Source organism: Microtus oregoni, unplaced genomic scaffold (genome assembly GCF_018167655.1).
Source record: "Microtus oregoni isolate MIOR12 unplaced genomic scaffold, Mior012 000001F_ref0000356, whole genome shotgun sequence".
Classification (NCBI taxonomy): Eukaryota; Metazoa; Chordata; class Mammalia; order Rodentia; family Cricetidae; genus Microtus; species Microtus oregoni.
This window is the reverse complement of record NW_024543060.1, coordinates 63,380,516-63,408,040: the sequence shown is the minus strand read 5'-3', so window position 1 is coordinate 63,408,040 and position 27,525 is coordinate 63,380,516. Positions and strand designations below refer to the sequence as shown.

Below are 27,525 nucleotides of genomic sequence, written 5' to 3'. Positions count from 1 at the left end.
CCTGCACTCCTCCTCCCACACCCCAATGGCGGTGACAAGGTTCAGGAGAGATTTGCCGTCTTGCCCCCCTCCCCCCTAGTTTAAGCCTCGGTCACCCTCTCCACCTCCCGCTTACTGCACCCACCAGTCAGTGCAAAGCAGCAGGACCCTGGGCCCAGCACTGGAGGAAACAAAAACTCCAGGCACCCCCCCCCCCCCCCAACCCCGGCATGCTGTGCTCTGTCGCCACCTCGCCCGGGTCAGCACTCACCCCACTACTTGCTCCTTGAACCTGACCGGGATGTGTGCGTAGCGGGGCTCAGGGGCAAGGTCTAGCAGATCGAGCTTCGGGGGACTTTGTGGGGGCGACCACAACGCCAGAGGGTTCGGAAGCCTGGGCGCGTCTCTGGTGCTGGCGTACAGGAGCCCCAGCGAGGCGCAGGCGAGCAGCAGAACTAGCGCATAGAGAGCCCGGCGGCTTAGCCGCATCCTAAGGTGGGGGAAGATGAGAGGTGACCAGCGGCAGGGGGAAGGTGAGGGCTGGGACTCTTGATTTCTCTGCCTTGGAAGGCTACGCAGGTTTCCGAGGCCACCCATCTCCGGTCCGCACGGAGCACATCCCTTCCTTCATGCCCCACGCTGGGGTATCCTGGCCTCCTCTCTTCCCGCTTTTCTGTCACATCTGAGTTTCCGCATAGACCCGAGGCCCCGGCATCGGGACCCGCCACACCTTGGGCACATGGCCCTCGGGGGGGGGGGGGGCCCACCCTCCGCCCCCACCCCATCGCCACCCCCATGAGCATCAAACGGGCTGGGGTCCTGCGGAGGGGCGGGTCTACACCTGGCCTGTCAGGGGAAGCACGGCATCGCGCTCGCGCCCGCCGGTACCCGACCGCGGTGACCCTCGGGTGGCCTCGGTGCGCCAAGGGGACGCCGCCGCTCCTGCCCACAGCTTGCCCGCTGACGGACGTGCCAGCGCACTGACCTGGCTAACGCTCTAAGGCTGCGGCCAGATCGCGGTCCGGGCGGCGCCCGGCTCTCCGCCCCGGCCGGGGGGTCCTCATGAGGCCGGGGAAGGCCTGATGCGGGAGCTGGGCGGGAGCCTGACAGTGTGGGGGATCCGACTCCTCCCGCCTGCGGACTCCGGGGCTTTGTAGACCGCGGCGTGGGGGCGGTTCGGGACGTTTCCTGCCTGGGAGAACTGGATCGTAGATCCGCCGCGCCCCAGCCCCAGCAACAAAGCCGGGGAGCCCTGGCACCGAGTCGTCCTCGCAGGCAGCGGAGGGCTCAGGCACCCGCCCGGCTCGCACACCGCAGCGCCGCTCCCGGGGTGGATGCGGCAGAGGCTCCGGCTCTGCGCGGGGAAGGCGAGCGCCGCGGCGCCTTCTGGCGGGCGCAGAGGAGATTGCTCCGGCGAGGAGCCCTCTCAGGAAGGTCTCTCTCTGCCCCGCATCCCTTCGCCCCCAAGCCGTTAACGGTCCCCGCCATTTCCCTCCTCGCTCAGTTTGTAGACTGGGGGAGATGACTGGGTGCCTTAGGCAGTGGGCGGACAGTGTGTGGTCTAACCTCAAGGCAAGGAAAACTTGAGTAGGAAGGATGGGATTAAGGAAAATTAAGGAAACCAGCCAGCCAAGGAGATAGACACTGCCTAAATTAACAAAGACGGTCACCTCCCTCCTCCCTTCTCCGAACACCCAGCAATCAACTGAGGTGAGAACCGTTACAGAAAGGCCTACTTCCCCTAACTTCTTCTCGTGCAGATGTGAGAAAATGGTGAAGCGGCACTTGCTATGTTCTTTCAAACATAGGTCATAGGTGGCTTGACTCACGACACTGACCAGAATTAAAGTCCTATGCTTCTCAGAAGGATCCAAATTTAACAGAAAAACAGGTAGAACACCATGGAAAGTGAGTATGGAGGAGAGGATTGGGACCACGGGACGAACTGTGTGCATCTGCTGGGGAAAAAGGGGGAATCCAATCCTGAAACCAAAATTTTCAGACCAAATACTAAAAATAAAACTACGAAACCTTTAAAATATATCAAGCACTTTTTTTGTTAACAGTTGGAAGAGGTAAAGGGAAATATTTAAAAACCTGCCTATATAAAAATACTTGAGAGTCGGCAGGGGTGAGAACCAAAATTAGGTTTGAATAAGAGATCCATAAAACAAAAATGCCCCTAACCTGTAAGCCCCTTGCCTGACAGATAACTTCCCAAGATGCTGGAGGCTGTTGTTCGCGTAAGATAACAAGTTACCTGTTTTCACTTCCGTAAAGAAGCTTGGTTCACACTCAATTGCACTGGAAGTGTTTGAGCTACACTTAGGTGGGCGGTACATAGGCAGGAAGTACATCAGGAGGTAAGCTTGCCTTTAGTCAAAGATGGGAAATTTGGAGCCTTGTGCGTTGGCCATCTGGCCAATGTAGGCCATTTTCTGGAAGCCCTGGAATGGACCAAGGCCGGGTCCATCATCCTGGTCAGTATTTAATTAAATCTTGCTTTAAATTTGGTTTGAAAATTGTGGTAGTGGTCTTATTCTCAACCAGTGGGATTAGCATTTTCTGGAGCCCCCCCCACCCAAATTCTAAAGCCAGACCTTCGCTTCAGAACTCCCAGCCTGTGGGGAGGGCACTCGGGAGACAAAATACCTTCAGGCTTTTCGAGATTCCAAGGCTGCCTTCAGTTTTCTGGAATATCAGTGAACCGTGTGCTGAGAAAAGCAAGCGTCTACGCCGGCGGCCTCCTGAGATCTGCTGAATATGGCATTGGAAATATTTAATGGAAAAAGATTGCTATGGCAGACGAGACCACAGCTTCTAGCAGTGACCCCAGGGTCCCCAAAGACAGGATGGCACATGATGACTTCACCTGGACTGGGTGATGCTAACCACTGAGAAAAGCTGGCCCATGCCCCACCTGCCGCCAAGGCCCTGCCCAGACTGTGGGCACTGTTTTATTGACTGTTGGACACTCTGCTTGGCCAGTCTCCCTAAGTTCCTCATAGGAAAGTCTCTCAGAACTTGGCCATTTTCTGGGAGCCCTGGAATGGACCTAGCCTGATCCATCATCCTGGCCAGTATTTAATTAAAGCTAGCTTTAAATTTGGTTCAAAAATTGTGGTGGTGGTCTTATTCTAACCAGTGGGACTAACACAGGTTTGGTGGCACATGCCCGTAATCCTAACACTGTGGAGGCAGAAGCTGGAGGACTGGGAAATGACGCAGTGGTTAAGAGCCTTTTTTTCCCCATCTGGAGGACACAAGTTTGATTCCCAGCACTCATGTTGGGTGGCTCACGATTTTCTGTGAGCTCCAACACCAGGGGATTGGGTGCCCTGTTCTGGTGGTCTCAGGCACACAGACACACGTGGCATACGCTCACGGAGATACATGCTCGCAGAGATACACACGGAGATACACAGGCTGAGGATTAAGTTCAGCAATAGGATACTTGTTCTTCTGAGATTTTTCATATATTGCTTTCCCTACATGTGAAAATCTCATATAAAACACAGACACACACACACATTCTTCATAATATACATGCACATGTGTCAAAACAATTTGTTAGGATGTGGTGGTTTGGACAAGGAATGCCTTCCATCAGCTCAGGTCTTGAACTCTTGGTCTCCAGTTGATGACCCTGTTTGGGGAGGTGGTGCAGCCTCGCAGGAGGACGCTCTCATTGGGCGAGGGCTTTTGAGCGTTCCTAGTCTCGCCACACCTGCAGCTCCCGCTCTCTGCTTGATTCTTGTCAGCTGAGGTGTGATCTCTCATTTTCCCGCTCCTGTTGCCGCCTTATATTTCCCAGAAACCACAAGCACAAATACAGCCAGTAAAGGTGCTTGCTACTCAGGTTTGATCACACGCGTTGGATCTCCTTGTCAACACACACACACTCATGATAAAAATAAACTTCTTGATCGGAGTGACAATTTCTAATCTTCCATGATCACTAGTGACCAAAATCTTTTCTTTAAAACTTACCTTGTACTCAGTAAGTATTATATATTTATATTTAGCAATTAAATATATATTGGAAAACACTTTAGCAATATCAAATGACATGCTTCCTTGCTTTCTGGCAGGATCATACACAACCTAATATAGTCTTACGTTTACTGTAACAAAAATTAGGATTCAACTAATAAAAGATGCCCTGGGATGATGTGAGCTTCTTGGGAGCCTGAAGCAAGAGGATCAGAAGTTTGAGGTTAGCTTGGGCTGCACAATGAGCCTAAGGCACACAACCATCTATAATGCCAGTTCTGGGGGTGCTGACACCTCTTCTGGTCTCCATGGGCACCAGGCAAACAAATGGTGAGCAACCATACACACAGGCAAAACATTCCTACACAAAGTCAAGTAAAATAAAACCTCTCAGGCTAGTGAGACGGCATGGTAAATAAAGATACTTCTATCCAAGCCTGAGTTCCATCCAGGGACCTCGGAAGGGCAGACATTCTCAGCTTATCCTCTGACCTCCACACTGGTGTGTGGCACCCTCACGGTGTGCACACACGAAAGCACACACTAGTGTAGAAACAATTAAGTTCCCTTTAGAAAGCTTGTTTATGAGAATTTATCACCTACAGAAGGAAGTCTAATAGTTATAAAAAAAAGTGCCAGTCTTTATAATCTTGTGTCCAGCCTGTGTTTACATTTCTTAGTTCAAATAATCCCTCATCTCTGTGACTAAATCTTCAACTCCAGAGACTATTGCTCAATTCAGTTCTTTAGAAAGGAAGGGTGTGCATATCACTGACTTTACCAGTACAAGCAGCAACATTCATTTTTTTGTCGAGACAGGGTTTCTCTGTAGTTTTGGAGCCTGTCCTGGAACTCTCTCTGTAGACCAGGCTGTCCTCAAACTCACAGAGATCCACCTGTCTCTGCCTCCCGAGTGCCAGGGTTAAAGGCGTGCATCAGCACTGCCAAGTGCAGCAATATTCTTAAATATCATAGAACCCTAAAAGTAAAATCATTCCAGGAATAATGAACACTACAGATCTTCCTCTTGCTTTATCTTACTTGATAAAAACTTTGTATCTTCTCTAATATAAATCACCTTGGTTTTTTGTTTTGTTTTTGTTTGTTTGCTTGCTTGCCTGCTTTTTTTTTTTTTTTTTTTTGAGATAGAGTTTCTCTGTGTAATAGTCCTAGCTGTCCTGGAACTAGCTCTTGTAGACCAGGCTGACCTTGAATTCAGAGTTCTGCCTGCCTCTGCCTCCCAAGTGCTGGGATTAAAGACGTGTGTCACCACTGCCCGACAATCTCCTCATTTTTTTAAAAAAATAATTCTGCCAGGGTTGGTGGTTCACGAGGTTAGCCTGATCTACAGAATGAGTTACAGGACAGTCAGGGATACACACGGAGGAAAAAAGTATTCATTTTATTTGATGTGTGTAAATGATTTGCCTACTTGTGTGGCTGTGCACCATATGCAGCTTGGTATCTGAGGACAGATAAGGGCACCGATTTCCTGGGACTGGAGTTGTAGACAGTTATGAATGGCAATGAGGGTACTGGGAATCGAACTCGGGTCCTCTGGGAGACCAGCCAGTGATCCTAACCATTGGGCCATCTTTCCAGCACTCTCAAGAGTAATTTAAGCTTCTAGTTAGCCAGGCAGTTTCTAAACTCTCAGACTCAAGTGATCTTCCTGCCTTACCCTCTTGAGTAGCTAGGAATACAAACGCTATACTCAGCTAAGAGCATGTTTACAGTAAAATTTAAAACGTATATTTTATTGTCTTTGATATTGTTAAGTATGTTTTATGGCTCAGGGGGTTCACCATTGAGAGATGTGTCCAGCTGTCAGTGGTTAAGAGCACTGGCTGCTCTTTCAGAGGTCCTGAGTTCAATTCCCAGCACCCACATGGTGGGTCACAACCATCTGTAATGAGATCTGGTTCCCTCTTCTGGCCTGCAGGGATACATGCAGACAGAACATTGAATACATAATAGATAAATAAATCTAAAAAAATTTTTTTTAAAATAAGATTTTAAGAAAGAGTTCAGAAAAACTGTTATGTGTGTGACATGGAGAGTATCTGCGTGTCAACTATAACAGCCACATTTTATATTTTATTGATAACTAGGTGATTGTTATATCATACTATAAATTACACAAAGTTATAGAGAAACTGATAAGACAAATGTGAAAACTGATGAAAGCTAGTGAAGCTAGATAGAAGCAGGGGATTACAAAACAGAGAAATTGAGCAAAGGTTGGCCAACGGGATTCAGGAAGACGTTGCTGTCACCAACCGGACTTGAGCTTGTTACGGCGCTGAGAGAAAAATGCCACAGAACAGAGGTGCTGCCAGGCAGGCCCAACTGTTCATAGCTTCTGGCCAGATATCTGCATGACATAAAGTTGGTCATTTCTATTTTCAAGTCATAACTTTCCTTCCAAACATCAGCCTCTTCCTCACCGAGCAACCAGCCCAAGGAACTTGTTCCTTTTAGATAGTAAATCTGCTCTGGATTCTTCTTCCAATTGCTAAGTTTGAAATTATTTCTAAGTCACTCCTCTCTGGGTGTGGAGATGCACTCCAGAGGTGAGGCAGGGGGATGACTGCAGAGGAGATCACCTGGGGGGTGGGCAGGTGTGGGCCAGCTGCACATTAGCCAACAACTAGAACACACCCGGGCAGCAAGGCTTGCCTTTTTCCAGATAGCAGCAGAACTCAGCCGAGAAACACAGCAGGCAGATATTCTGGAGACAGTGCCCAGCCTCTAGAAATAAATGCTCAACTCTTGCTTGCAGCAAAATGGAGGCAACAAATGCAGAATCTGCTGCTGTTTCTTCTTTTTCAGCTTTTTTTTTTTTTTAGGGTGAGCACACAAAACAACTAGTTTGTGTCATTTTCTTTCTCTCCTCCCCCCCCCTTTTTTTTGAAACAGTTTCTCTGGGTAGCCCTGGCTGTCCAGGAACTCTCTGTAGACCAGGCTGACCTCAGACTCAAGGATTTGCCAGCCTCTGGCTCCGAGTGCTGGGATTAAAGATGTGCGCCACCATGCATTGCGGCATTTTCATACATTTCTGTCCTTATACTTTGTCCTCGTTTATTCTGTCCCCTCTGACTGTCCTTCCGTTCCCCTCTCCCACAGATAATCCCCCCTTTTCTAATTCTCCATCCTATTTCTTATAGAAATTTTACTAATTTTTATGATGATAAACTAAGTATTAGCCAGGGAAGACAATCTGGCATGAATCTTCTCCCATCTGTATAATTTTGAAATGAAAGATGGTGCGCTTGCTTAGCAAAGTGGGGGTCTCAGTTGTTCAGATGCTGGTTTAGGCCATTTGCTTGAGTGGATTTTGCACAAGCAATTAAAGCCTTTTCAGCTGATTCTCTATTCAGCCCCATGCTAGGCACGTGCTCTGCTGAGTGCTGAGGTACCTGGTACAGGACAAGACACTGCGGAGGCACATCCAGCCTCTGTTCTTGCTGAGTCTTTTTAGGTTTGTCTGGAGAATTTGCTCTCCTTGATAGGAAGCCCCAAGGAAAAATTAAGCAACTCTATTCTAGGAACCTGAGATCAAGATGCTCCTGCTAACTCAGCTTCTGGTGAATTGCTGGCTTGCACAGAACCTCCCTCTGTAACCGCTGAGCTACCAGGATGGGGTTTTGTCTTCAAAAACCTCTTCTTTTAAACGCTCGGTGCTACACGTGGATCCAGAACACCGAGTGTAGTCCCAGTTGGCTGGAACAGAGACTGTTGACTGTCCACAAACTGTCTGAGTGGCCATCTCTAGCGGGCTCCCATACTCTCTAGTGACCCTGCCTCCCTTAGGGTGTTTCACTAAAGGCTATGCTTCCTGCCTTAGACTTCTGGAGTAACTACAGGCCTTGCTCTAACCCGCAGCAGCCAGAGTCCATGACTTGACCTTAATCTTCACTGTACTGCAGTTAGGCAACTTGTTAAAAGAATTATGCTCTACTGGTGGGTGTGGGCCAGTGGGGAGGGGAGCTCTGAGCTGCAGGGTCAGTACATCCTGCTTTGTTTTTTCTAGGGTGAGAGGTCAAACACGGTTTCCCACTACCACATCTTATGCTATTGAGCTTTCTGCCCCTGGGGGAACGGCAGAAGCCAGCAAATCATAAATTCAATGGTTGAACCTTGTTCTGGGAACAAGTAAGTAAGAATTATCTTTTAGATTAAGAATTCACCAAAGTGATTCACATCCTAGTCAGCTTTCCAAGTCCTCTTTGTCAGCATGCCCCTGCCACCTGGAGTGTGTGGCTATGTGCAGTTGGGCTAATACACATCCCTTTGCCTCAGTTACTTCATGGACAATTCTACTTACGTTCCAAAAACAAGGGTAGCCTGAGGTTTCTGGGGTTTTCTGTTTATCAAAGGAGAGAGACCCCGAGTGCTGGTGAGGTCTACCTGCCAGCAGCCCCCCATTCCTCAGAAGGATGGAAACCTATTTAATCTTTTCTCGATTTAATTTTGGTATGTCTCATGTGTCTAGAAATTTATTTCACCTAAGTTTTCAGGTTATTAGAATATGTTTTTTAAAGTACTAAAAATTCTTTGTTTTATTAGAATCTGTAGTAATCTCCCTTTTATTCCTTTTGTGTGTGTGTGTGTGTGTGGTTTTTTTGAGACAGAGTTTCTCTGTAGCTTTGGGGCCTATCCTGAAACTAGCTCTTATAGACCAAACTGGCCTCAAACTCACAGAGATCCGCCTGCCTCTGCCTCCTGAGTGCTGGGATTAAAAGCATGTGCCACCACTGCCAGGCTCTAATTTTATTTTTTATAATTTATTTCATTTTATTTTATGCACATTGGAACTGAGTTATAGACAGGTATAAGCTGCCATGTGGGTGCTGGGAATTGAATCTGAGTCCCCTGGAATGGTAGACGGTGCTCTTAACCACCGAGCCATCTCTCCAATTTTAGGGGCTGGAGAGATGGCTCAGTGGTTAAGAGCATTGCCTGCTCTTCCAAAGGTCCTGAGTTCAATTCCCAGCAACCACATGGTGGCTCACAACCATCTGTGTTGAGATCTGGTGCCCTTTTCTGGCCTGCAAGCATATACACAGACAGAATATTGTATACATAATAAATAAATAAATATTTAAAAAAAATTTATTAATATGAGTCTTCCCTCTGTTCTGGGGTTAATTTGGCTAGGGAATTGTTAACTTTGTTTAATTTCCCAAGTAACCAACTCTACAGGATTAATTCCATGTGATTGTTCTTTGTTTGAGACAGGGTCTCAGGGGATCCAGGCTTTTGTTGTCTGTTGTTTCTGTCATTGTTGTTTGTGACAGAGTCTTACTATGCAGCTCCATCTAACCTAAAACCAGCTCGGTAAAGCAGACCGGCTGTGAACCCACAGAGGTCCACCGGGGTTAGGTGCCCGGCTCATGCCTTGTTCTGAAGACTGAAGCCCGGGCTCCATGAGTGCCAGGCCAGCATCCTCCCACCGTTCTACATCAGTCAATCAGTCCCCATGTCTTTATGGGTGAATTTAAGAGATTTCACATTTACGGTCATCACTGAGAGAGTCTACTAATGTCTGTAGTTTTGCAGGAGATTGTTGGTGTTCTGTGTTGAACACTTTGGTTCCTGGCTAGCTCTCCTTTGTCCCTCTATCCTCTCAGGAGATTTTTCTTTCCTGATGTGGCAAGACAAGGATCTTTCCTCCTTCCGTGTGTGTCATCTTCCTTTGTGTATCTCCTGCATGACTGATTCATGAGTTGCCTTAGTTTGTTCTTGTCTTGAAATGTCTGCTTCTCCATCAAATTTCAAAGGTAGCTTGGCTGGATATAGCGATCTTCGTTGGCGGCTATTTACTTTCAGGATATATAGCTCACTGCCCATTTCCTGGCAGTTACTGTTGCTGCTGAGAGATTAGAAGTAGTTCTTGCTGTGAGAAGTCCACCAGAGAAGACTTTCTTGGACCTGGGTTTAAGCCATTAGAAAAGTCTTTATTATCCAGCTGGTGACTACACGGGGCATGTGGGATCCCTCAGTAGCCCCGAGACTTTCTCGCCATGAGCTTTAAGCACAAAAACTATATCCTGCATTGACATATTTCAGTTAGCAAAAACAGTTGACCAGAAGTGGAAAAAGAAGCCAAAAAGCAAGGTCAGTACATTTAGAGACGTTTCCAGAACTATGAACTTTGATGTATTAAGTCTCTGTTTTCATCTTGTCAGGTGGTGCTGTCTACGTGCTGGGTTTCATGGCATGAATGGTACTTCCATCATGGAGTCAGTTGTGCTAAGGTCTGTGACTCCACCAAGGTCTGGGGCTCAGCTATGGGCCCTGCTGGTTCTGTGGACATGGCTCAAATCATGGACTCATCTAGGGACAAAGGGGTTATATTGTCTTTTTAGCATTCACAGTTTAACAGAATATATTCTCTATTTTCCAAAGATAAGTAGGCAGTTGAGAAAATCAGGGTCCTATAGAGAGAGCTAGGATCAAAAGGATGAATGATCCAGCCATGGTCCAGCACAAGTAGTGTGGTTAACCAAGGGGAGCTAGGAGAGCTGACACTAGTTGTCAGATTTTTCAAATTATTTTTTGAAAGTTATTTTTGACTATGGCTAAATTGTTTTTCCAATTATCCCTGACTGATTGGCATGGAAGCAAGAGCTTCTTAGTGTCATACAGAAACCTCCTTGTCTCATAAAGAAGTGGTCCGGCTAGCCCTGTGCGATTCTAGAGAATCATCACAGCTAAAAAATCTAAGTGGGGCCATTAATTGAGTGATGGCGCACTCAATTAATCCCAGCAATTTTATCCCAGCCTTTAATCCCAGCAATCAGGAGACAGAGGCAGGTGGATCTCTGTGAGTTCAAGGCCAGCCTGGTGTACAAGAGCAAGTTACAGGACAGGCTCCAAAACTACAGAGAAACCCTGTTCGAAAACAAAACAAAAACAACAAAAAAAAAGAATCTAACTGGGCTTCCAGATGGGAAGCAGAATTTTCTAGATGGCTCTGGTCTATGTCTACTTGAGCACTGGGTCCAACCTCAGTGGAGCCCACGATAATACCTGCCCCAACCAACAGGGGAAGGAGAGCAGGGACAGCTCACTGTTCACAGGGAAGTCTGGAACTAGGTTTAGGTGGGCCCTGGTCTCTTTTTTATTTTAGATGAACACCTGTGGTATAACATGTATGAGGACACAAAGGGATGGCTTCTCTTCCAGTGTAAACGATTCAGAAAACACACACTTGGTTAAGTCACTAGTGAAAAAAAAGTCTCAGGTAGTCTCTGAGGCCTGGAAATACATTTGACCAACACTCTTAGAATTAGCCTGCTGTGTACAGCTATAGGAACCTGCATAGGGGGACCTGTTTAGAGGGTATTTTGGTGACATTAAACAGGCATCCTTTCCCTGGAGGTCCCCCAAGGTGAGCTTAGGCTGGGCCCATTTACAGCTGTTAGGGTTGGAAGTTCAGCTTATTGTTTGACTGAAACTTTCCAGTTCTGACAAAATATGCGGGCTTGGGGTCCAGGCGCAGTCAGTAGTTCTGACCTATGTCGGTAGAGAGCAGTTAAAGAATGGATATACACCCCTCTAGCATCCTGAACCCTGAGGGGCTGGCTTCCGCTGCCTCCTGGACCTTTATCTTTGAGGTCACCAAAGGAATTCCTGGGGAAATTGGAGTTTTGGGGGTTGCCTTCTTAGAGCGCTCGCTCGTATTACAGGGTACCAAAGGGTCAGTTTGGGCCATGGGCTGGATCTCTTTAAGTGCACGTTTCTCTTGGGTGGGGAAATTGCTGCCTGGACCTGGACAATTTTGGGGTGGATCTGGACTACTTAAGTATAATTTGACTCCCCAGGTTCTACCAATTCTCCAGAGATGATTTTGGCTTCCTACCAGGCCCTAACCTGTATGGTCATGGGATTTCATTGCTGTGACCACACAGGTACTATGAAGGCATTGGTGTGCCCCCCAGGAGGACTCTCTGGGTAACAACACTGAATGCAATGGTTTTTGCCTAGCTTCTTGCAGCTCTGGAGGCTGTCGGGTAGGCAGGTATGGTACAGGGTAGATTGGAGCCCCTTCCCTTTACTGGTGGACCCATAACGCCAGGGGTACAGTGCTGTGGGACAATGATCCGTACCCGGCCACTTGTATTTTAAATAAACGCTGATTGGCCAGTAGACAGGCAGGAAGTAGAGGTGGGACAATGAGAATTCTGGGAAGAGGGAAGTTTCAGTCTGCATCTGTCACCCAGACAGGGAGGAAGCCAGACACAGAGCAAGCAAGATGTGACTACCTCACTGAAAAAGGTACCAAGCCACATGGCTAACACAGACAAGAATTATGGGCTAATAAAAGTTATGAGTTAATAAGAAGCCTGAGCTAATAGGCCAATCAGTTTATAATTAATATATGCCTCTGTGTGTTTATTTGGGACTAAATGGATGTGGGACCTGGTAGGACAGAAACTTTGGGCAACAGCATGGTCTTCCCCATCAGGGAGCAAATCATCCCCCAGAAGCCTCTGGATGTAATATTTTGCAGAATTCTACTTGGAAGGTAGGTTGGGTCTCAGGGTGAGCTCTGTGGTTCCAGTTTTTCTTAGTTCTCATACCTAAAGTCCTGGCTTATGGGGGTTTGGGACCCTTTCTAGGTGGAGACAAAGACAAAATAGGACAGCCATATTTATATGGTCCGCGTGAACCTTATCTTTAGGGGGACTAGGGGACCCTGGTGACAACCCATTTGTCATTATTTCTCAGCTGGGTGTGCTGAGTCCACAGTGACATCAGCGATTGTCACTGTTGCTTTGGGTAGGGATTTTCTTTGCCCATAAAAGGTCACCAGGCTGGAACCCGTGGGCAAGTTCAGACACAGGCAAGGGTTCAGCCTCTTGAGCCGTCTGATGGATATCCCTGGGTCTGTGGGTACAACCTGTACGGACTCGCAGAGGGAATGGTTAGTCACCCGTATGGATATCTCTATATAGGGTGCAGCTGGTCCTTAGGGGGGGCCAAAGGAAAAAGGTTGGCCCCAGTTTTGCCTGTCTCAAAGGCATATTTTAAAGTTTTGTTTTGGAGTTGTTTTTTTTTTTTTTTTTTTTTTTTTTTATTTCTCCTTTAACCCATCCTGAACTTTGTGGCCAACAGGTATAGTGCAGTTTTTAATCAACAGTCAAGGCTTTTGTCAGACTTAGGAAGACCTTGACCATGAAGGCTGGGCCATTGTGGGATCCCAAATCTAGAAGTAATATCCGGGTCTGAGCAACTCAGCAGCTTTAATTGTCCCCAGATGGGTGGCCTGGTGGAGTTTCACCACCATCTGTCTTCTGATAACGGCAAGAACTACCACCCCTTTGCCTCCTGTTTGGCATCTTTCCTTATCATATACTTGGTTTCTTTGTGTAGGTTAGGTTCTGGGGCCCAGCTTTGGGCAGTGTAGCCCGTGTCTGGAGAGGGCTGCCTTCCGGGTGGCCAGAACTGCTGTCCTGTCCCTTGTGCCTCTGGGGATTCCTTTTTTGATATTTTTTTTTCTGGCTTAAGTTAAGGATCCGTCCGTTGCACCATCAGGGAATTACCTCTGCCTTGTGCCCCGTCTGGCAGATAACACTAGCTTAGCTGCTGCCTTGAAGGCGTTCTGTTGGCTTATCGTTCGGCGGCAGACTGGCTGGCTGGGCAGATTGTTGAAGCTTTACAGAATCAGATATGAGGCTGGTCCAGAAGTGTCTGACCGTTATTTGGCTCAGCATTTAAGAGACCTGGCTGCTTTTGCAGAGGACCTAGATTCAATTCGCAGCTTTTTTTAAATTTAATTTTAGAATTATTTATTTTATTTTATAGTATGAGTGTTCTGCCTGAATGTACATCTGTGCTTCATGCACATGTGTGGTGTAGACCTATGCTTCATGCACATGCCTGATATAGACCTGTGTACCATACACATGCCTAGTGTAGACCTGTGCTCCATGCGCATGCCTGATGTAGACCTGTGCTCCATGCGCACGCCTGGTGTAGACCTGTGCTCCATGCGCATGCCTGGTGTAGACCTGTGCACCATATTCATGCTTGGTGCCAACAAGCTCAAATGAGTGTGTCGAATCCCCTGGGACGGGAGTTACAGATGTTCTTAGCCCCCATGTATGTTCAGGGAACCAAAGTTGGGTTCTCTGCAAGAGAGCAAGTGCTCTTAACTGCTGAGCCACCTCTCCAGCCCACTCTTCTCTTTCTTAATAACACCAGACCTAGTAACAGTAGCAAAAACATTTACCAATTTACTTGGAGACACTATGTAAATTTCCTCAGACTAATCCTATTGACTGCTGGGTTGTCCACTGGGAACAAAGACCAACAAGAGACAGAAAACAATCCTTTTCCAAAACATCTGACTTTGAAGGCTCTCCCTTGGATAGCTTTCATGATCTCAGGGGAATCCAAGTTCTCTTTAGAACACAGTGGATGCATTCTGTAAAATACACCTCAAACGGACCCATCATGGATGTCTAGTATCTGATACAGGAGATGCACTGTAGCCTAAGACTATACACATGGGGCAGAAGAAAGTACCCCAAGACAAGTGGACCCCAAATAGCAAAGAAAGGATAAAGGAAGTAACTTCGTTGTCTCTTCACAGAAAGTGTTTCTATCTTACCACCAGACAAAGAGGAAGAAAGCCAGCTGTAGCCAGAAACACCAAAAAGATGGCGCCTGGATTCCCGCTAGCCTGCCCTTCACCACCCTGAGTGGCCACTGTTGTGGGGCACTGTTGCCATCCCGTGTTAGGGCAGAACACGTGACGTTTTGGCTTATGAGAACCTATCAGTCCCTAGGTCCAAGCATTTCTGAGGAGTCACAGAAAAGGCAGATCCCTGCCACTGAGCGGCCCTGCTTGTGAGCGGCTGTGGACAGGGAGAAGGCTATCTCTACTCATCTTCTTTAAGGAGCCCACAGTAAAGTTGGCAGGGAATTTCTCCACCGGGTGCCAAGGTTTCTAGGAGGTTGTCTTAGGGTTTCTGCTGCTGTGGTGAAACAAAGACTAAAAGCAACCTGAAGCCAGGCGGTGGTGGCGCACACCTTTAATCCCAGCACAGAGGCAGAGGCAGGCGGATCTCTGTGAGTTCAAGACCAGCCTGGTCTACAAGAGCTAGTGCCAGGACAGGAACCAAAAGCTACGGAGAAACCTTGTCTCGAAAATTAAAAAAATAAAAGCAACCTGAAGAGGAAAGGATTTGTTTAGCTTACACTTCCTTATCAGAGTTCAGTGAGGTGGCAAAGGCAGGAGGGCAGGAACTTAAAACCTGCCAGGAACCTGCTTGCTGGCTTTTGGGCTTGGTCAGCCTGCTTTCTGAAACACCCAAGGCCACAAACCCAGGGATGACCCCGTGCACAGTCACCTGCACTCTCCTGCATTAGTCACCAGTTAAGAAAATGCCCTTCAGGTTTGCCTATAGCCTGATCTGACGAAGGCATTTTCTCAGAAGACTCCGGCTTGTGTCAAGTTGATGTAGAACCAGCCAGCCAGCACAGAGGTCCACCTGGCACGTGGTCAGAAAGGAGTTTCTAGATGAGAGAGAAAACCCTCAAAACTTGTCTAGTGTCAAGTCAGCCAGTGGTGAATGCATGAAAGCGATGGAGGTGGATTTCTTTCCTCTGTCTGCATTAATCAGAGCTTAGCAAAATCTACAAGGGAGTTAGAGAATTGTAAGGACCATGGTTTGTGCTAGATGGGCTGCCTATCTTTTTTTGTCTGTCTTTTCTTCCTTTTTCCTTCTGTGATCAGCATTTCTCTGCCTCCCCCTCCCCCATCTCAAATACACACATACACACACACATAAAATTGAATCTGAACACAATAGCATAGGTTTTTAATTCCAGCACTGAGGAGCCCCCTGCTTTCGCTGGCCTGTCATCTCCACCAAGGTCAAGTGCACCCCCTCAAATTATAGGCCACAACCAGTCTTCTCTCCCTTAATTATATGCTGTTCAGCTGGTCACAGCAATGAGAAAATTAACTAGCACCAAAAACTGAAATTAAGAAGTGGACCCGTGGGGCTGGAGAGATGGCTCAGCGGTTAGGAGCATTGCCTGTTCTTCCAAAGGTCCTGAGTTCAATTCCCAGCAACCACATGGTGGCTCACAGCCATCTGTAGTGAGATCTGGTGTGCAGGCATACATGCAGGCAGAACACTGGATACATAATAAATAAATCTACCTTTAAAAAAAAAGTGTACTTGTTGACATGATGGAACTCACCATGTAGCTCTTACGCATTTGGAACTGCTTGCTGGAAGGAACGTGGAGGGAGGAACGTGGAGGGAGGAACGTGGAGGGTTGCAAACTGAACTGGAAAATCCCCAGAACTCTGTGTGTAGCGTTTAATAAGCTGTTCTTGTGGAAGTCTGGATCAGAAACACTGAAAGAAAGGTGAGCACCGGGCCTGGCCCGTGAGGTTTCAGATGGGCACAAGTAAGAGTTTAGGATGTGTCTTAGCAGCCAAGCACATCTTCACACACGGAACTCTGTGTGCGACCTCTAGCAAAAGCTCTTTTTAAGGTTCCACATTTAAGTGAGAACATATGATATTTGTGATTCTTTATCTGGCTTATTTCATTTAACATAATATCTTCCAGTTCCCTCCATGCATCTGTAAATGACAAACTACTCTTTGTTCTTTTTCTTGAAAAAGTTTTCATAATACATCCTATATAAATATATTTATTATTTTATATGAATATATATATTGAGGTATGGTCTCTAGATACATCCCTGACTGTCTTGGTATTCTCTATGTAGACCAAGATGGCCTAGACCTAACAGAGATCCACCTTCTGCTTCCAGAGTTCTGGGATTAAAAATGTCTGCCACCACCCCCACCTCATACAATGTATTTGCTCATGCTTTCCCCTCCCCCATACTTTCATTATTTTTGTGAACAAATACTATGCAGTAAATTTTCCACTGTCTTTTCACCAGCTGATAGATACATAGTTTAATTCTGTATCTTGGCTATCATGAACAGTGGCACAATCACCATGTGAAGGTTAGTTAGTACCGTCATTGTTTTTCCAGTATAAGCCAAACAGTGGGATTTCCGGGTGATATTCTAGTTAGTAATTTAAAATACTTAGCAAAATAGCTAGGTATGAATTATACTTATGACAGAATGAAACTGATTATAGTTGCTTGCTCACGTGCCTCAACTTTGAAATTTTTAAAAGAGATTTAAAGTGTGCGTGCGCGCATCTGTGTGTGTGTGTGTGTGCATGCATGTAAGTGTGTGTTGCCTGCATGTATGTGTGTGCTCCACATAAGTGCCTGGTGCTCTAGGAGGTCAGAGAGGGTGTTAGTTCCTCTGGAACTGATCCCTAGGTGGTGGTGAACCATCTGGCTGCTGAGAACTGAATGAATCTGGGCCCTCAGCAAGAGCAACAGGTGCTCTTAACCACTGAGCCAGCTCTCCAGCACCCGCAACCCCCTTCGTTTTCTTTACCTCATTCTGAGTGAAACAGAGACAGACAGACAGACAGAGATGAGGAAGTGGAAAGGGAGAGGTAAATGTTGGAGGGTAGTTTGGGGGAATTTATTTTGGCTCTAACTTTCCCCGGGATTTTGAAATCACTTCACTTAGTGTGAAAAAAAAAAATTGGAGCCAATTTCTATTGTTTTCAGAGATAACATACTCTTTGCCGCTCTTGGTGACAGCCAGGGCTCCTGAGCGGGAGCAGACACGGTAAACCAGTTTGGGGAATACAGAGGAGGTTTGCATTCAATCTTACTTAAACATTTAAAAGGCAGTCAATATTGATTCAGGGCCTATTTTGTTCCAAGTATAGAACATGAACTTTCCATAAATATTTAATTTAGTTATCACAACTTCATGGATCAGGGACTTTTGAAAAAAAATATTTGTTTACAGGGTGGGGAGATGTCAAGGAGAGAGAGAGAGAGAGAGAGAGAGAGAGAGAGACACTCACCATCCATGTAGCCTGGCTGGCTGATGTTGAGCAGGTTGGCCTTTCAGCTCAGAGATCTTCCTGCCTCTGCCCCTGCCTCCTGAGTGCCTGGAGTAAAGGCTGCACCCACACACCTGGCTCCTCTCCACTCTTCGTGTATGTTACTCTATTTCTTCACACTTCCTCTTTTGCTGTTCCCTGTTGCATTTGGGGCAGCTTCCTCTGACTCTTATTTCAATGAGCTTACCTTCGACCAAATCTAAACTACTCTTGGCGTTTTGCAAAAGGAAACATAAGAGCCGGGTGATGGTGGCGCACGCCTTTAATCCCAGCACTTGGGAGGCAGAGGCAGGCGGATCTCTGTGAGTTCGAGACCAGCCTGGTCTACAGAACTAGTTCCAGGACAGGCTCCAAAGCCACAGAGAAACCCTGTCTCAAAAAACCAAGAAAAAAAAAAGAAAGGAATAGATATCGTGATCTAGGACAGGTGACTCACACAGTAATACTAGCGCTCAGGAGACTGACCTCAAAAATATTTACATCTAAGGATTACCTCAAATTTGATGCCGGCCTGGGTTACACCGTGAGTTCCACGACAGCTTGGGCTACAGAGTAAGAAAGAGTCAGAACAAAATTCCGCAGTAAAATATGGAGAAGCCCATCTCCTGTCACCTTGCTTTAACAATGGAGATCGTTTAATTTTGTTTTGTCTGTGCTCCAACATTTCCTCTTAGATGTCCACAGGATTGCTTACTGAAAATTCCTGACGCGCCTATTCTTCCCCGACGGCCCCTCCCAGTCTCAGGGGTTCTTTCCTTAATAACGAATGCATTCCCTCTGCTCAAACAGTGGAACCACACATTCTGGGCATCACGCCGTTTTGTAGGTAACCCCTGCGGACCACGAAGGGTTGCGGCCATCACACCAGTATTACAGTATCTGCAGTATCTGTAACAATTGTTCTTGTTTGTCCCTGATTACATCCTTGTGTTGCTGTTTAACACAGACATCTATTTCTCATGTTTCCTGTAAACTGATGTTATTTTTAGAAGGTTTTTTTTTTTTTTGTGTGTGTGTGTGTATTCTTTGCTGACAACCCTAACTTCCTTTCAGATCACATATTACAGTGCAACCCTGGCTGTTACCTTCCTGGTTTAATGTATGTTGTTTAATGTATTTATGCAAATAGTATCTTTACAGGGTGCCACCTTCACAGGCCCTTGAGCCTCTTACTCAATACATTGGCAGGCAGTGGTAACTGTTGCCAGGTCAGTTCTTTTATTAGGACCAGGAAGTACAGGTGAACTATAATGAATTCCTGTGTCTGAAATCCGTGATGCCCTGAAATCCAAAACTTTCTGGCACTAAGTTCTGAAACTGAAAAAATTCTACAGATAGTGACTCAGTGGTTAAGAGTGCTGGCTGCTCCTGTAGAGGATGTAGGTTTGATTTCCAACACGCACATGGCCACTTATAGCTGGTCTGGGATCCCCCACAAGCCCACTGAGGCGACCACCCGTAGAACCTTCAACCGGCCAGTAAGTGTTCTGTGTTTTGTTTCATGTCTCATGTCTTTCTGTGAGTGGGCCCAGGAACCGTAAGTGCCTGTAGATGGTCTAGGTGTATGTGCGGAAAGCTCGTAGGTGGGGCGCCTGGAGGAGGCGTCCCCAGGGCCCTTCTGCAGAGAGTGGTTCCCTATGGTGAGACGCCAGTAGCAGTCTTATTTCGATAGCGGGGGCAGGTCACACCCACAAAATAGATTGAAGCTGTCGTCTTTGGTTTGGCGCCATTGTCCTGTGTGCCTGTGTGTCGTTGTGTTTTTGTCCGGACTTACAGACTGACGCTGACGATCTGGGACAGACTCAAATCATGACTTCTTTGACTTTGATATTGTGATCACTTACAGGACTTTAGAGATAGGGCCATAAGCATAAGGGTATATTTTCCTAAAAGGGATAAGACAAATAATCTCTACACACTGCCTTAAACATTTCAAGAAAAGGAGTCAGCCTTGGCCCCAAGCACGAGGCTGCCGGGCAGCATGTTTGTGTGGCTGGGTGGCTGAGTTATACACACTTGTTGCTACAACATAACAAGGCTGCCAGCCACAGCTGTAGGGGACTGACTGCCCCAATAGGATTTTAAACACTGAACAGAGACTCTGGGGTTAATGGTTGTGGCTGGAGAGGTTAGCAATCCTTCTCCCCCATGCTGCATACCACCCTGCCCCCTCCCATGCTGGTGGTTGAGTTCCCTCTGCCCGCTTAAACTTCTGGTCAACGTTTAGCTCTGCAGATCAAGGACTCTGGCTATAGAAGTTGCTGCAATGGCTGTGTTGTGACACTGTAACCAGACTTCCCTCCCCAGAGCTGCTTTGGTCATTCAGATCCAATGTGTTGTAAATATCTGTCATCATTTATAGCGGCTGGTTACAAATTATTATTGGTTAATGTATGAAAAAACTACTGTTGGTCTCAAATGTTTCACGCTGGTACAGGATTTTATATGATGTAAATTTAAAGGTTTTTTTCTTTTATAGTATATACATGTTTCTGTTCTTGTTTAAAATATTGTAGCCATTTTAGCTTGGATAGCTAGGAAAAAAAATATTGTAGCCATACAATATATTATACACCACTGAGGAAAGACACAAGAAAGACTTTGGTAAGAGTTTTTATGTTGTCTAAAAAGTAAGAGAGATTTTGGTATGTCATCTAAAAAGCGAGGGAAAAAGCAGGAGACTAAAGGAATGAAGAGAGAAAAAACAGATTAAAGGTCTATAAAAAGTTATACATAGTCAGAAGGGGAAGTGAACTATGTTTGCTGTGGTTTCTCATTCATGCAAATACTGAACGTGCTTGTTTTGTTGGAAAGTTTGTCTATGTAAGTTTTCTTGCAAGCGTGGAGCTGAGACAGAAATGGTCTGGCTATTTTTGCTGTCTCTGCCACCCATCACTGCTGTGGCCACATTTACGGGCCTGACTTCAGAAATTTATCACTGAGCTCTGGTTGTTAAATTTGGGTTAGCAAAAATTCAGATGACTTTTTGGTATAGATAATGTTAAAACTGCTATATACTTTTTTTTTAATTGAAAAGCTGGCTCTAGAACTGGATTATGGCTCTTCCTTTGTTAGACCCATGTTTTATTTACTTAAAATCTATGCATGGGGGCTGGAGAGATGGCTCAGAGGTTAAAAGCATTGCCTGCTCTTCCAAAGGTCCTGAGTTCAATTCCCAGCAACCACATGGTGGCTCACAACCATCTGTAATGAGGTCTGGTGCCCTCTTCTGGCCAGCAGGCATACACACAGAATATTGTATACATAATAAATAAATATTTTTAAAAAAATCTATGCATGGATAATTTTAAAGAAACCATAAGGCATAATTCCATTTTAAATTTTGGATTGCCATTTTGCTAAAGTTAATATTGTTAATATTTGAACTTAAAATAAAAGGCTAAAAATTAGGGTCAGAGCCATAAGCACCAAAAGCTAACCAGGACCAGAAATGTTCATTTCTTGTGATGAAGACAATGACCTAAGTAGTTTGCTAGAGGGCTTGGAACAGCGTCCAAGCCTGTGAATCTCAATCTTTTGGGGGTTGTACAGGGGTAGTCTGGGACCACCTGCATGTCAGATGTTTAAATTGAGATCCACAACATAGGCAAAACTGCAGTTGTAAAAAAACAACAGGAAAAATTTCAGTAATGAGAGGATCACTATAACATTAAAAAACATATTAAAAGATTAAAGCATTAAAAATATTAACTAATGGTTTAAAACTATATTTCCTTGTTCAAGGTCTATTCAGGCTTAACAATGTATGTTTAGCCTCCTTGTCTTTGCTAACTTTGTTGGGTTTAAGCTATTTGGACAAACTTAGTCATAGATTTTTGTATTGATACTAAGAGGTTTGGACCTTCTCTTTTGGGGAAAAAAATGCTTCTACGTCAGTCACTCCGGGGTACTTAGAGATTCAATGGCCTTGTTAATGATAGAAAACAGAACACTCACAGGGAAGCTGGATGAAAACTTGTTCAACTGGTCTCCTTGGTTAACAACCTTGCTTTCAGCTCTAATGGGCCCCTAATGATCTTGCTTCTTCTTAACAACAGACTGATGGCTTTTGTTCCAGAATGGGTCAATACTGTTTGATTGATGGTATTGAGGTCCCAGTATCACCCCCTTGAGCCCCTGGACAGACAGGACCCATCGGTACTTGTGAAGGGGGAAAAATGTAGGGCCCAGGGCAGCTTTCCCGGGTCAACTTTGTACACACCTGCCAAGATGGGTTCTCTAGATCAGCAGGAAGGTAGACCTGAGCCTCAGTTTGCCCTAGGGCAGTGCTAACCCTTAGACTCCCTGCTTTTCCCAGTTAACCCTGGGACCTGTTCCTTGCCTTTGCAGGAGACAGAAGTAACAGCTAGATAGAAACTTGTTCTGTGTTCATCCTCCGAATGACTAATTCAGTTTCTTTATTAGCTTTAATTCTAAATCATTAGAGTGTGGAGTTCTAGTCTTGTGAAAGCTGCTAACTTATTATAGACCGTTAGAAAATACAAGTTAGTTAGTCATCTTTAAAGTACTGATATAATTATTTACAAAAATAAGCCTTTTTTAAAACAAATAATAAAAAATAAAGTTTGTCTAATCAGACATACCTAGGCAGCACTCATACTTCAGGAATATGCAGAATACGGCATTTAAAATAATAATTAAAAAGCTTACTATATTAGACAGAGACTCTGAGATCCTAGCAGTAACCCAAGGTCTCCAAAGAAGACTATGGGACACCAGATGTCTCCACCTGGATTACAACGACACTGACCACTGGGCGAGGTGCCCCAGTGCAACACCAGCTGCCAGGACCCGGTCCAGACTGTGGGCAAACAGCAGGACCTTGGAGAATTAATTGTACCGCTTTTTCCTAGACAAAATAAGGTCAGTATTTTCCATGTCCCTCTTCCAGAGGGGGAAAAAAAATCCACCTTATGGGTCTGTCTTAGTAAGACTGCTGTTCTGGATATTTCTGCCTCCAATGCTATGGAGACCTGGGTATGACTAATTGTATATGTACTCTGGTCCCTGTCAGTTTTAATAGATTTGAAAACTATTTGGTCTGTACTCAGATATACTTTGTTTATCCTTCTGAGATCTCTGATAGTATTAATGGCTAGGGCAGTTATAATGTCAGTTTAATAGCAAAAGGTATCCAGATTCTTCCACAAAGCTATAGCCAACTTGTTAGCTAGGACTCAAAGATGTGAGTCTATACCTCCTGTTTACAGACATCTGTTATCTGCTCTTTTTCTACATTTTAACTTCTGTTCCCAGTTTAAACTTATCCCAATAGCTTCCACTTGGCTGGCAGACGCATCTAAGCATCAGCTACTGACTGCAACCTGCTCTGAATGGTGGTGAGCCCTGAACTTCCTGAAAGCTGATGTGGACCAGTCCAGCTGATACGAACACACCCTGTCCTTTCAACGAAGTCTGATGAGTGCCCCATTGCCTAATTTCCCTCCCTGCCTTTGGCTAGCCTTTCAACCTGCTTGGGCCCTGAAAACAATGCCCTAATGTCAGCTTGAAGTAGTTGTGGAAAGGAACACATTGTCCTATGTCCCCTGCCCAAGATAGGTTGAAAGGCTGAGATAAGGGACATGGGGAACAAGATAAATACCTATAGTGTCTGTTAATATACTAAAAATAATAGGCCCACAGTTGTCAATGAATGGATTTATGAATTTAAATAGTTCCATACCTTCTTAAAACCAGGGGCAAACCAGCCTGGTCTACAAGAACTAGTTCCAGGACAGGCTCCAAAACCACAGAGAAACCCTGTCTCGAAAAAAAAAAAAAAAAAACAGGGGCAAGCAGGACCCAATACTGGATCCTGTCATTGGTGCTTGGGAAGGGGGAAATATGGGGGCCAGCCATGATAAGCTAAATATGAACAGATCACCAAAGGAAGTTCTTTACTTCCAACTATTATCACCTGCCAGAGCAGGACTCAGCCATCAATAAATTTAAACGGAGGGACTGAGTCTCAGTAGTTTACCCTGAAACAATACCTGGTTGCAGGAAGAACCACAAGCTGAGATTACACGACAACCACCTCAAAACAGACCATCCAAAGGAAATGCCTAACATTCCAACTGCTGTAGATAGGACCACCTGCCGGCACACACTCACCAGGACACCCTAGACAAATGTCAGCCAGTCAGGGGTTCTGAACCTCAGAAACCCCTCACCCCTACCTTTACTACTATAAAAACCCTACTCTAACTGAGCTTGGGGCTCTGCGTTTATTCCAATATGTTGGACATGTGGAGAGACCGAGTTTGCAAACTTGCATAAAATAAAGGCTCTTTGCTTTTACATACGGGACTTGGTCTCCTTGTTGGCTTTAGGGGGACATTGCGGATTTGGGCATAACAATTCTCACTATGTGTTATGGGAGTTCCCTGTGCCTTTCCCTCTGGAAGTGTTGCATGAACTTTGGTGATGGATGAAGATGTACCCAATGGCAGAATTATTAAAATAATTCTTGGGGGAAAAAAATCCCTGCCACCATGGAACCATACAGTGTGATAACTCTGCCTACTCCCACACTAGTTAACACCAAGCTGCTAGGAAATCTGGAGAAGTAATAGATGCTGGATAAATAAGGTATACTTGGTAATCAAGATTTATAAATCCCTGTGGTCTACTCGGGCTCGCACTAATATTTGTTTAGCTTCGTCTGTGCCCACTTCAGGCTTTAGCTATTTGGACAAACTAAGTCATAAAGAAACAACAATATTCTATAATGGAATGTCTGAACCCCCACCCCACCCTCACCCCAGAGAAAATCCTTTCCCCAAGGTCAGGCATTTAGACAAAAGCCTCCATCCCTTCAGGGGCTTGAAGAAAGTTCCTGCCTGATTGAAAAGGGAGTCAGGTGTTCTTCATTTAACACAGACTGGTGCCAATTAACTTGTCAAGGTGAATGCTAGCTCCCCTCTTCCCCCGGGACTCCACAAGTTCTCTTTGGGACCTGTTGTGGGATATTTGTACACTGTGTGAAGGCAGGAGGCTTAGACGGGATTTCTGAGGCAAGAAAGGAAGAGGAGGAGGAGTCTAGGTTCACAGGAGATAACAGAAGGACGTGAAGAGGAAGCAGGAGATGAAGGATGGAAGAGAGGTAACCCCATGGGATGTGATAGACCGTAGACTAATAGAAATGGGTTTATTTAAGTTATAAAAGCTAGTTAGGCCGGGTGGTGGTGGCGCACGCCTTTAATCCCAGCACTCGGGAGGCAGAGGCAGGAGGATCTCTGTGAGTTCGAGGCCAGCCTGGTATACAAGAGCTAGTTCCAGGACAGGAACCAAAAGCCACGGAGAAACCATGTTTCAAAAAGTCAAAAAAAAAAAAAAAGCTAGTTAGGCCAGGCAGTGGCAGTTAGGGAGGCAGAGGCAGGCGGATCTCTGTGAGTTCAAGGTCAGCCTGGTCTACAAGAGCTAGTTCCTGGACAACAGGCTCCAAAGCAACAGAGAAACCCTGTCTCAAAAAAAAAAAACCTAGTTAGGAACAATCCTAAGCTACAGACTGAGCTTCCATAATAAGTCTCTGCATCATTATTTGGGAGCTGACTGCAGTACAGAAATAGGCTCGTTATAGGAACCTATGCTCTCAGGCTCCTGAACTGATATATTCACAGACACACACACATATACATAATTTAAAAAAATAAAAACAGAGTAAAGGGGCCTTGGAGTTGGCACAGAACACATTCAGACACCAAAGTCTCAGCACAAAGGAGATTTATTTATTAAGATAGGGAGGCAGGGTGGCTGGACCTGAATTGGGCAGAAGCAGCAAGTGGCTCAGCAGGTGGGATTTTTAAGGAGAAAAAAGGGAAGTCAGGGCTGGGCTAGGACAGGTTGGTAGGTTTTGATTGGTCTTGTCAATTAGGGTAGTCAAATGGGGGTCTTTGATTGGGCATGTTAATTATGATAGCCAAATGGGAGACTTGGACATGCTTATTAGGGTAGCTAAAGGAGGAATTTTGATGCTGGCCCTTGGTATTTTGATAAGTGGACCTCAAGAATGAGTTAGGCATGAGGAAGTGGTCACATAGGACTTTAGTGGTTTAGCCCGAGAGAGAAGAAGGGAAGGGAAGGGTGCAATCAGCATGTTGGGGCCTGCTAGAGCCCTTCACACTGGATGCTGGGGAAATGGCTCCACAGTTAAGAACACACACCAAGTTCAGTCTCCAGCTCCCACACCAGAGGGCTCACAGTCACCTGCAGTTCCCCCTCCAGGAGAGCTCATGCTTCTGGCGTGAGCACATATGAACTCATACCCACACATATACACATAATTAAACATACTAAAGCAAATTCTAAACAAAGCTTAAAACATCTTTAAAAAGAAAGCAAAACATAGGTGCAAAAAATATTGTAGAAAATTACCTCAAGATGAGTGAATAAAACATGTAATACATAGGGAACTTCATGTTTAGACTCCGCTCTCATGCCCAGAATATCTCATTATAGATCTTCAAACATTTCAAAGTCTGAAATCTGTAATGCAGTTATCCCAAGCATCTCAGACAAGGGACACTCGTCCCCCTTTGCCTGTAATTACCTGTAAATACCCCTTTCCTATGAGAAATAATTGCCCCTTGGACTAATTCAGTTACTTAAACCAGTCTTCTATTTGCTGTTGTTGCTGCTTCCTTTTTCTTTGTGCATTGGGACAAAATCTCATGTAGCCCAGGTTAGCCTCCGGCTAATATGTAGCCGTCTTTGTTAGGCTTCACTATTGCTGTGGAAAGACACCATAACCACGGCAACTCTTATAAAGAAAACATTCAGGGGCTGGAGAGATGGCTCAGAGGTTAAGAGCGTTGCCTGCTCTTCCAAAGGTCCTGAGTTCAATTCCCAGCAACCACATGGTGGCTCTCAACCATCTGTAATGAGGTCCGGTGCCCTCTTCTGGCCTTCAGACATACACACAGAATATTGTATACATAATAAATAAATAAATATTAAAAAAAAAAGAAAACATTCAATTGCGGCAGTGGCTTACAGTTTCAGAGGTTCAGTCCATTATCATCATGGTGGCGAGCATGGCGGCACCCAGGTAGACGCGTCATGGGAGGACTAACTGAGCTTCCTGGATCTTGCAGGCAACAGAAGTCAACTGAGATACTGGGCAGGATTCCAACCATAGAAAACCTCAAAGCCCGCCCCACAGTGACACACTTCCTTCAACAAGGCCAAACCCACTCCAACAAAGCCACATATCTTAATAATGCCCCTTCCTATGAGATTACGGGGGGGCGGGGGGGTGGAAATTCAGTTCAAACTACCAGAGTCCACTCCCTGGCCCCCGTAAGCTTGTAACAGTATCAGAACGCAAAAATGCATTCAGTCCAACTTTAAAAGTCCCCGTAGTCTACCACAGTCTCAACAATGTTTTAAAGTCCAAAGTTCAAAGTCTCTTCTGCAATAAATGCAGTCTCTTTACTGAAACTCCCTATAAAATCAAAAATAAAAAATAGATCACATATTTCCTGTTGAAGTGGGAAGGCAACCTTGGTGGGTTGGAGTCAAGGGGCCCCACGAAGTCATACCATACAAG

At 45.6% G+C, this 27,525-nt stretch overlaps 1 protein-coding gene across 10 annotated transcripts in view; it reads right to left on the bottom strand.

Moving 5' to 3' along the window:
• B4galnt1 (beta-1,4-N-acetyl-galactosaminyltransferase 1) overlaps positions 1 to 27,230 on the bottom strand; it is a 33,064-nt gene extending 5,834 nt beyond the window's left edge. Inside the window, exons 1-4 of one of the 10 annotated variants that reach the window (XM_041666048.1) lie at positions 26,971 to 27,230; positions 2,632 to 2,736; positions 2,240 to 2,426; positions 251 to 469 (exon numbers count right to left, since the gene is read on the bottom strand). In XM_041666048.1, the coding sequence (XP_041521982.1) occupies positions 251 to 468 (218 nt within the window). In that variant the 5' untranslated portion in view covers position 469; positions 2,240 to 2,426; positions 2,632 to 2,736; positions 26,971 to 27,230. Of the gene's footprint in view, positions 1 to 250; positions 725 to 964; positions 1,276 to 2,239; positions 2,427 to 2,631; positions 2,737 to 26,970 lie in introns of those variants that run through there. The other 9 variants (XM_041666063.1, XM_041666035.1, XM_041666056.1 and 6 more) reach the window with 9 other exon arrangements.
• Between the last annotated feature and the right edge of the window lie 295 nt (positions 27,231 to 27,525).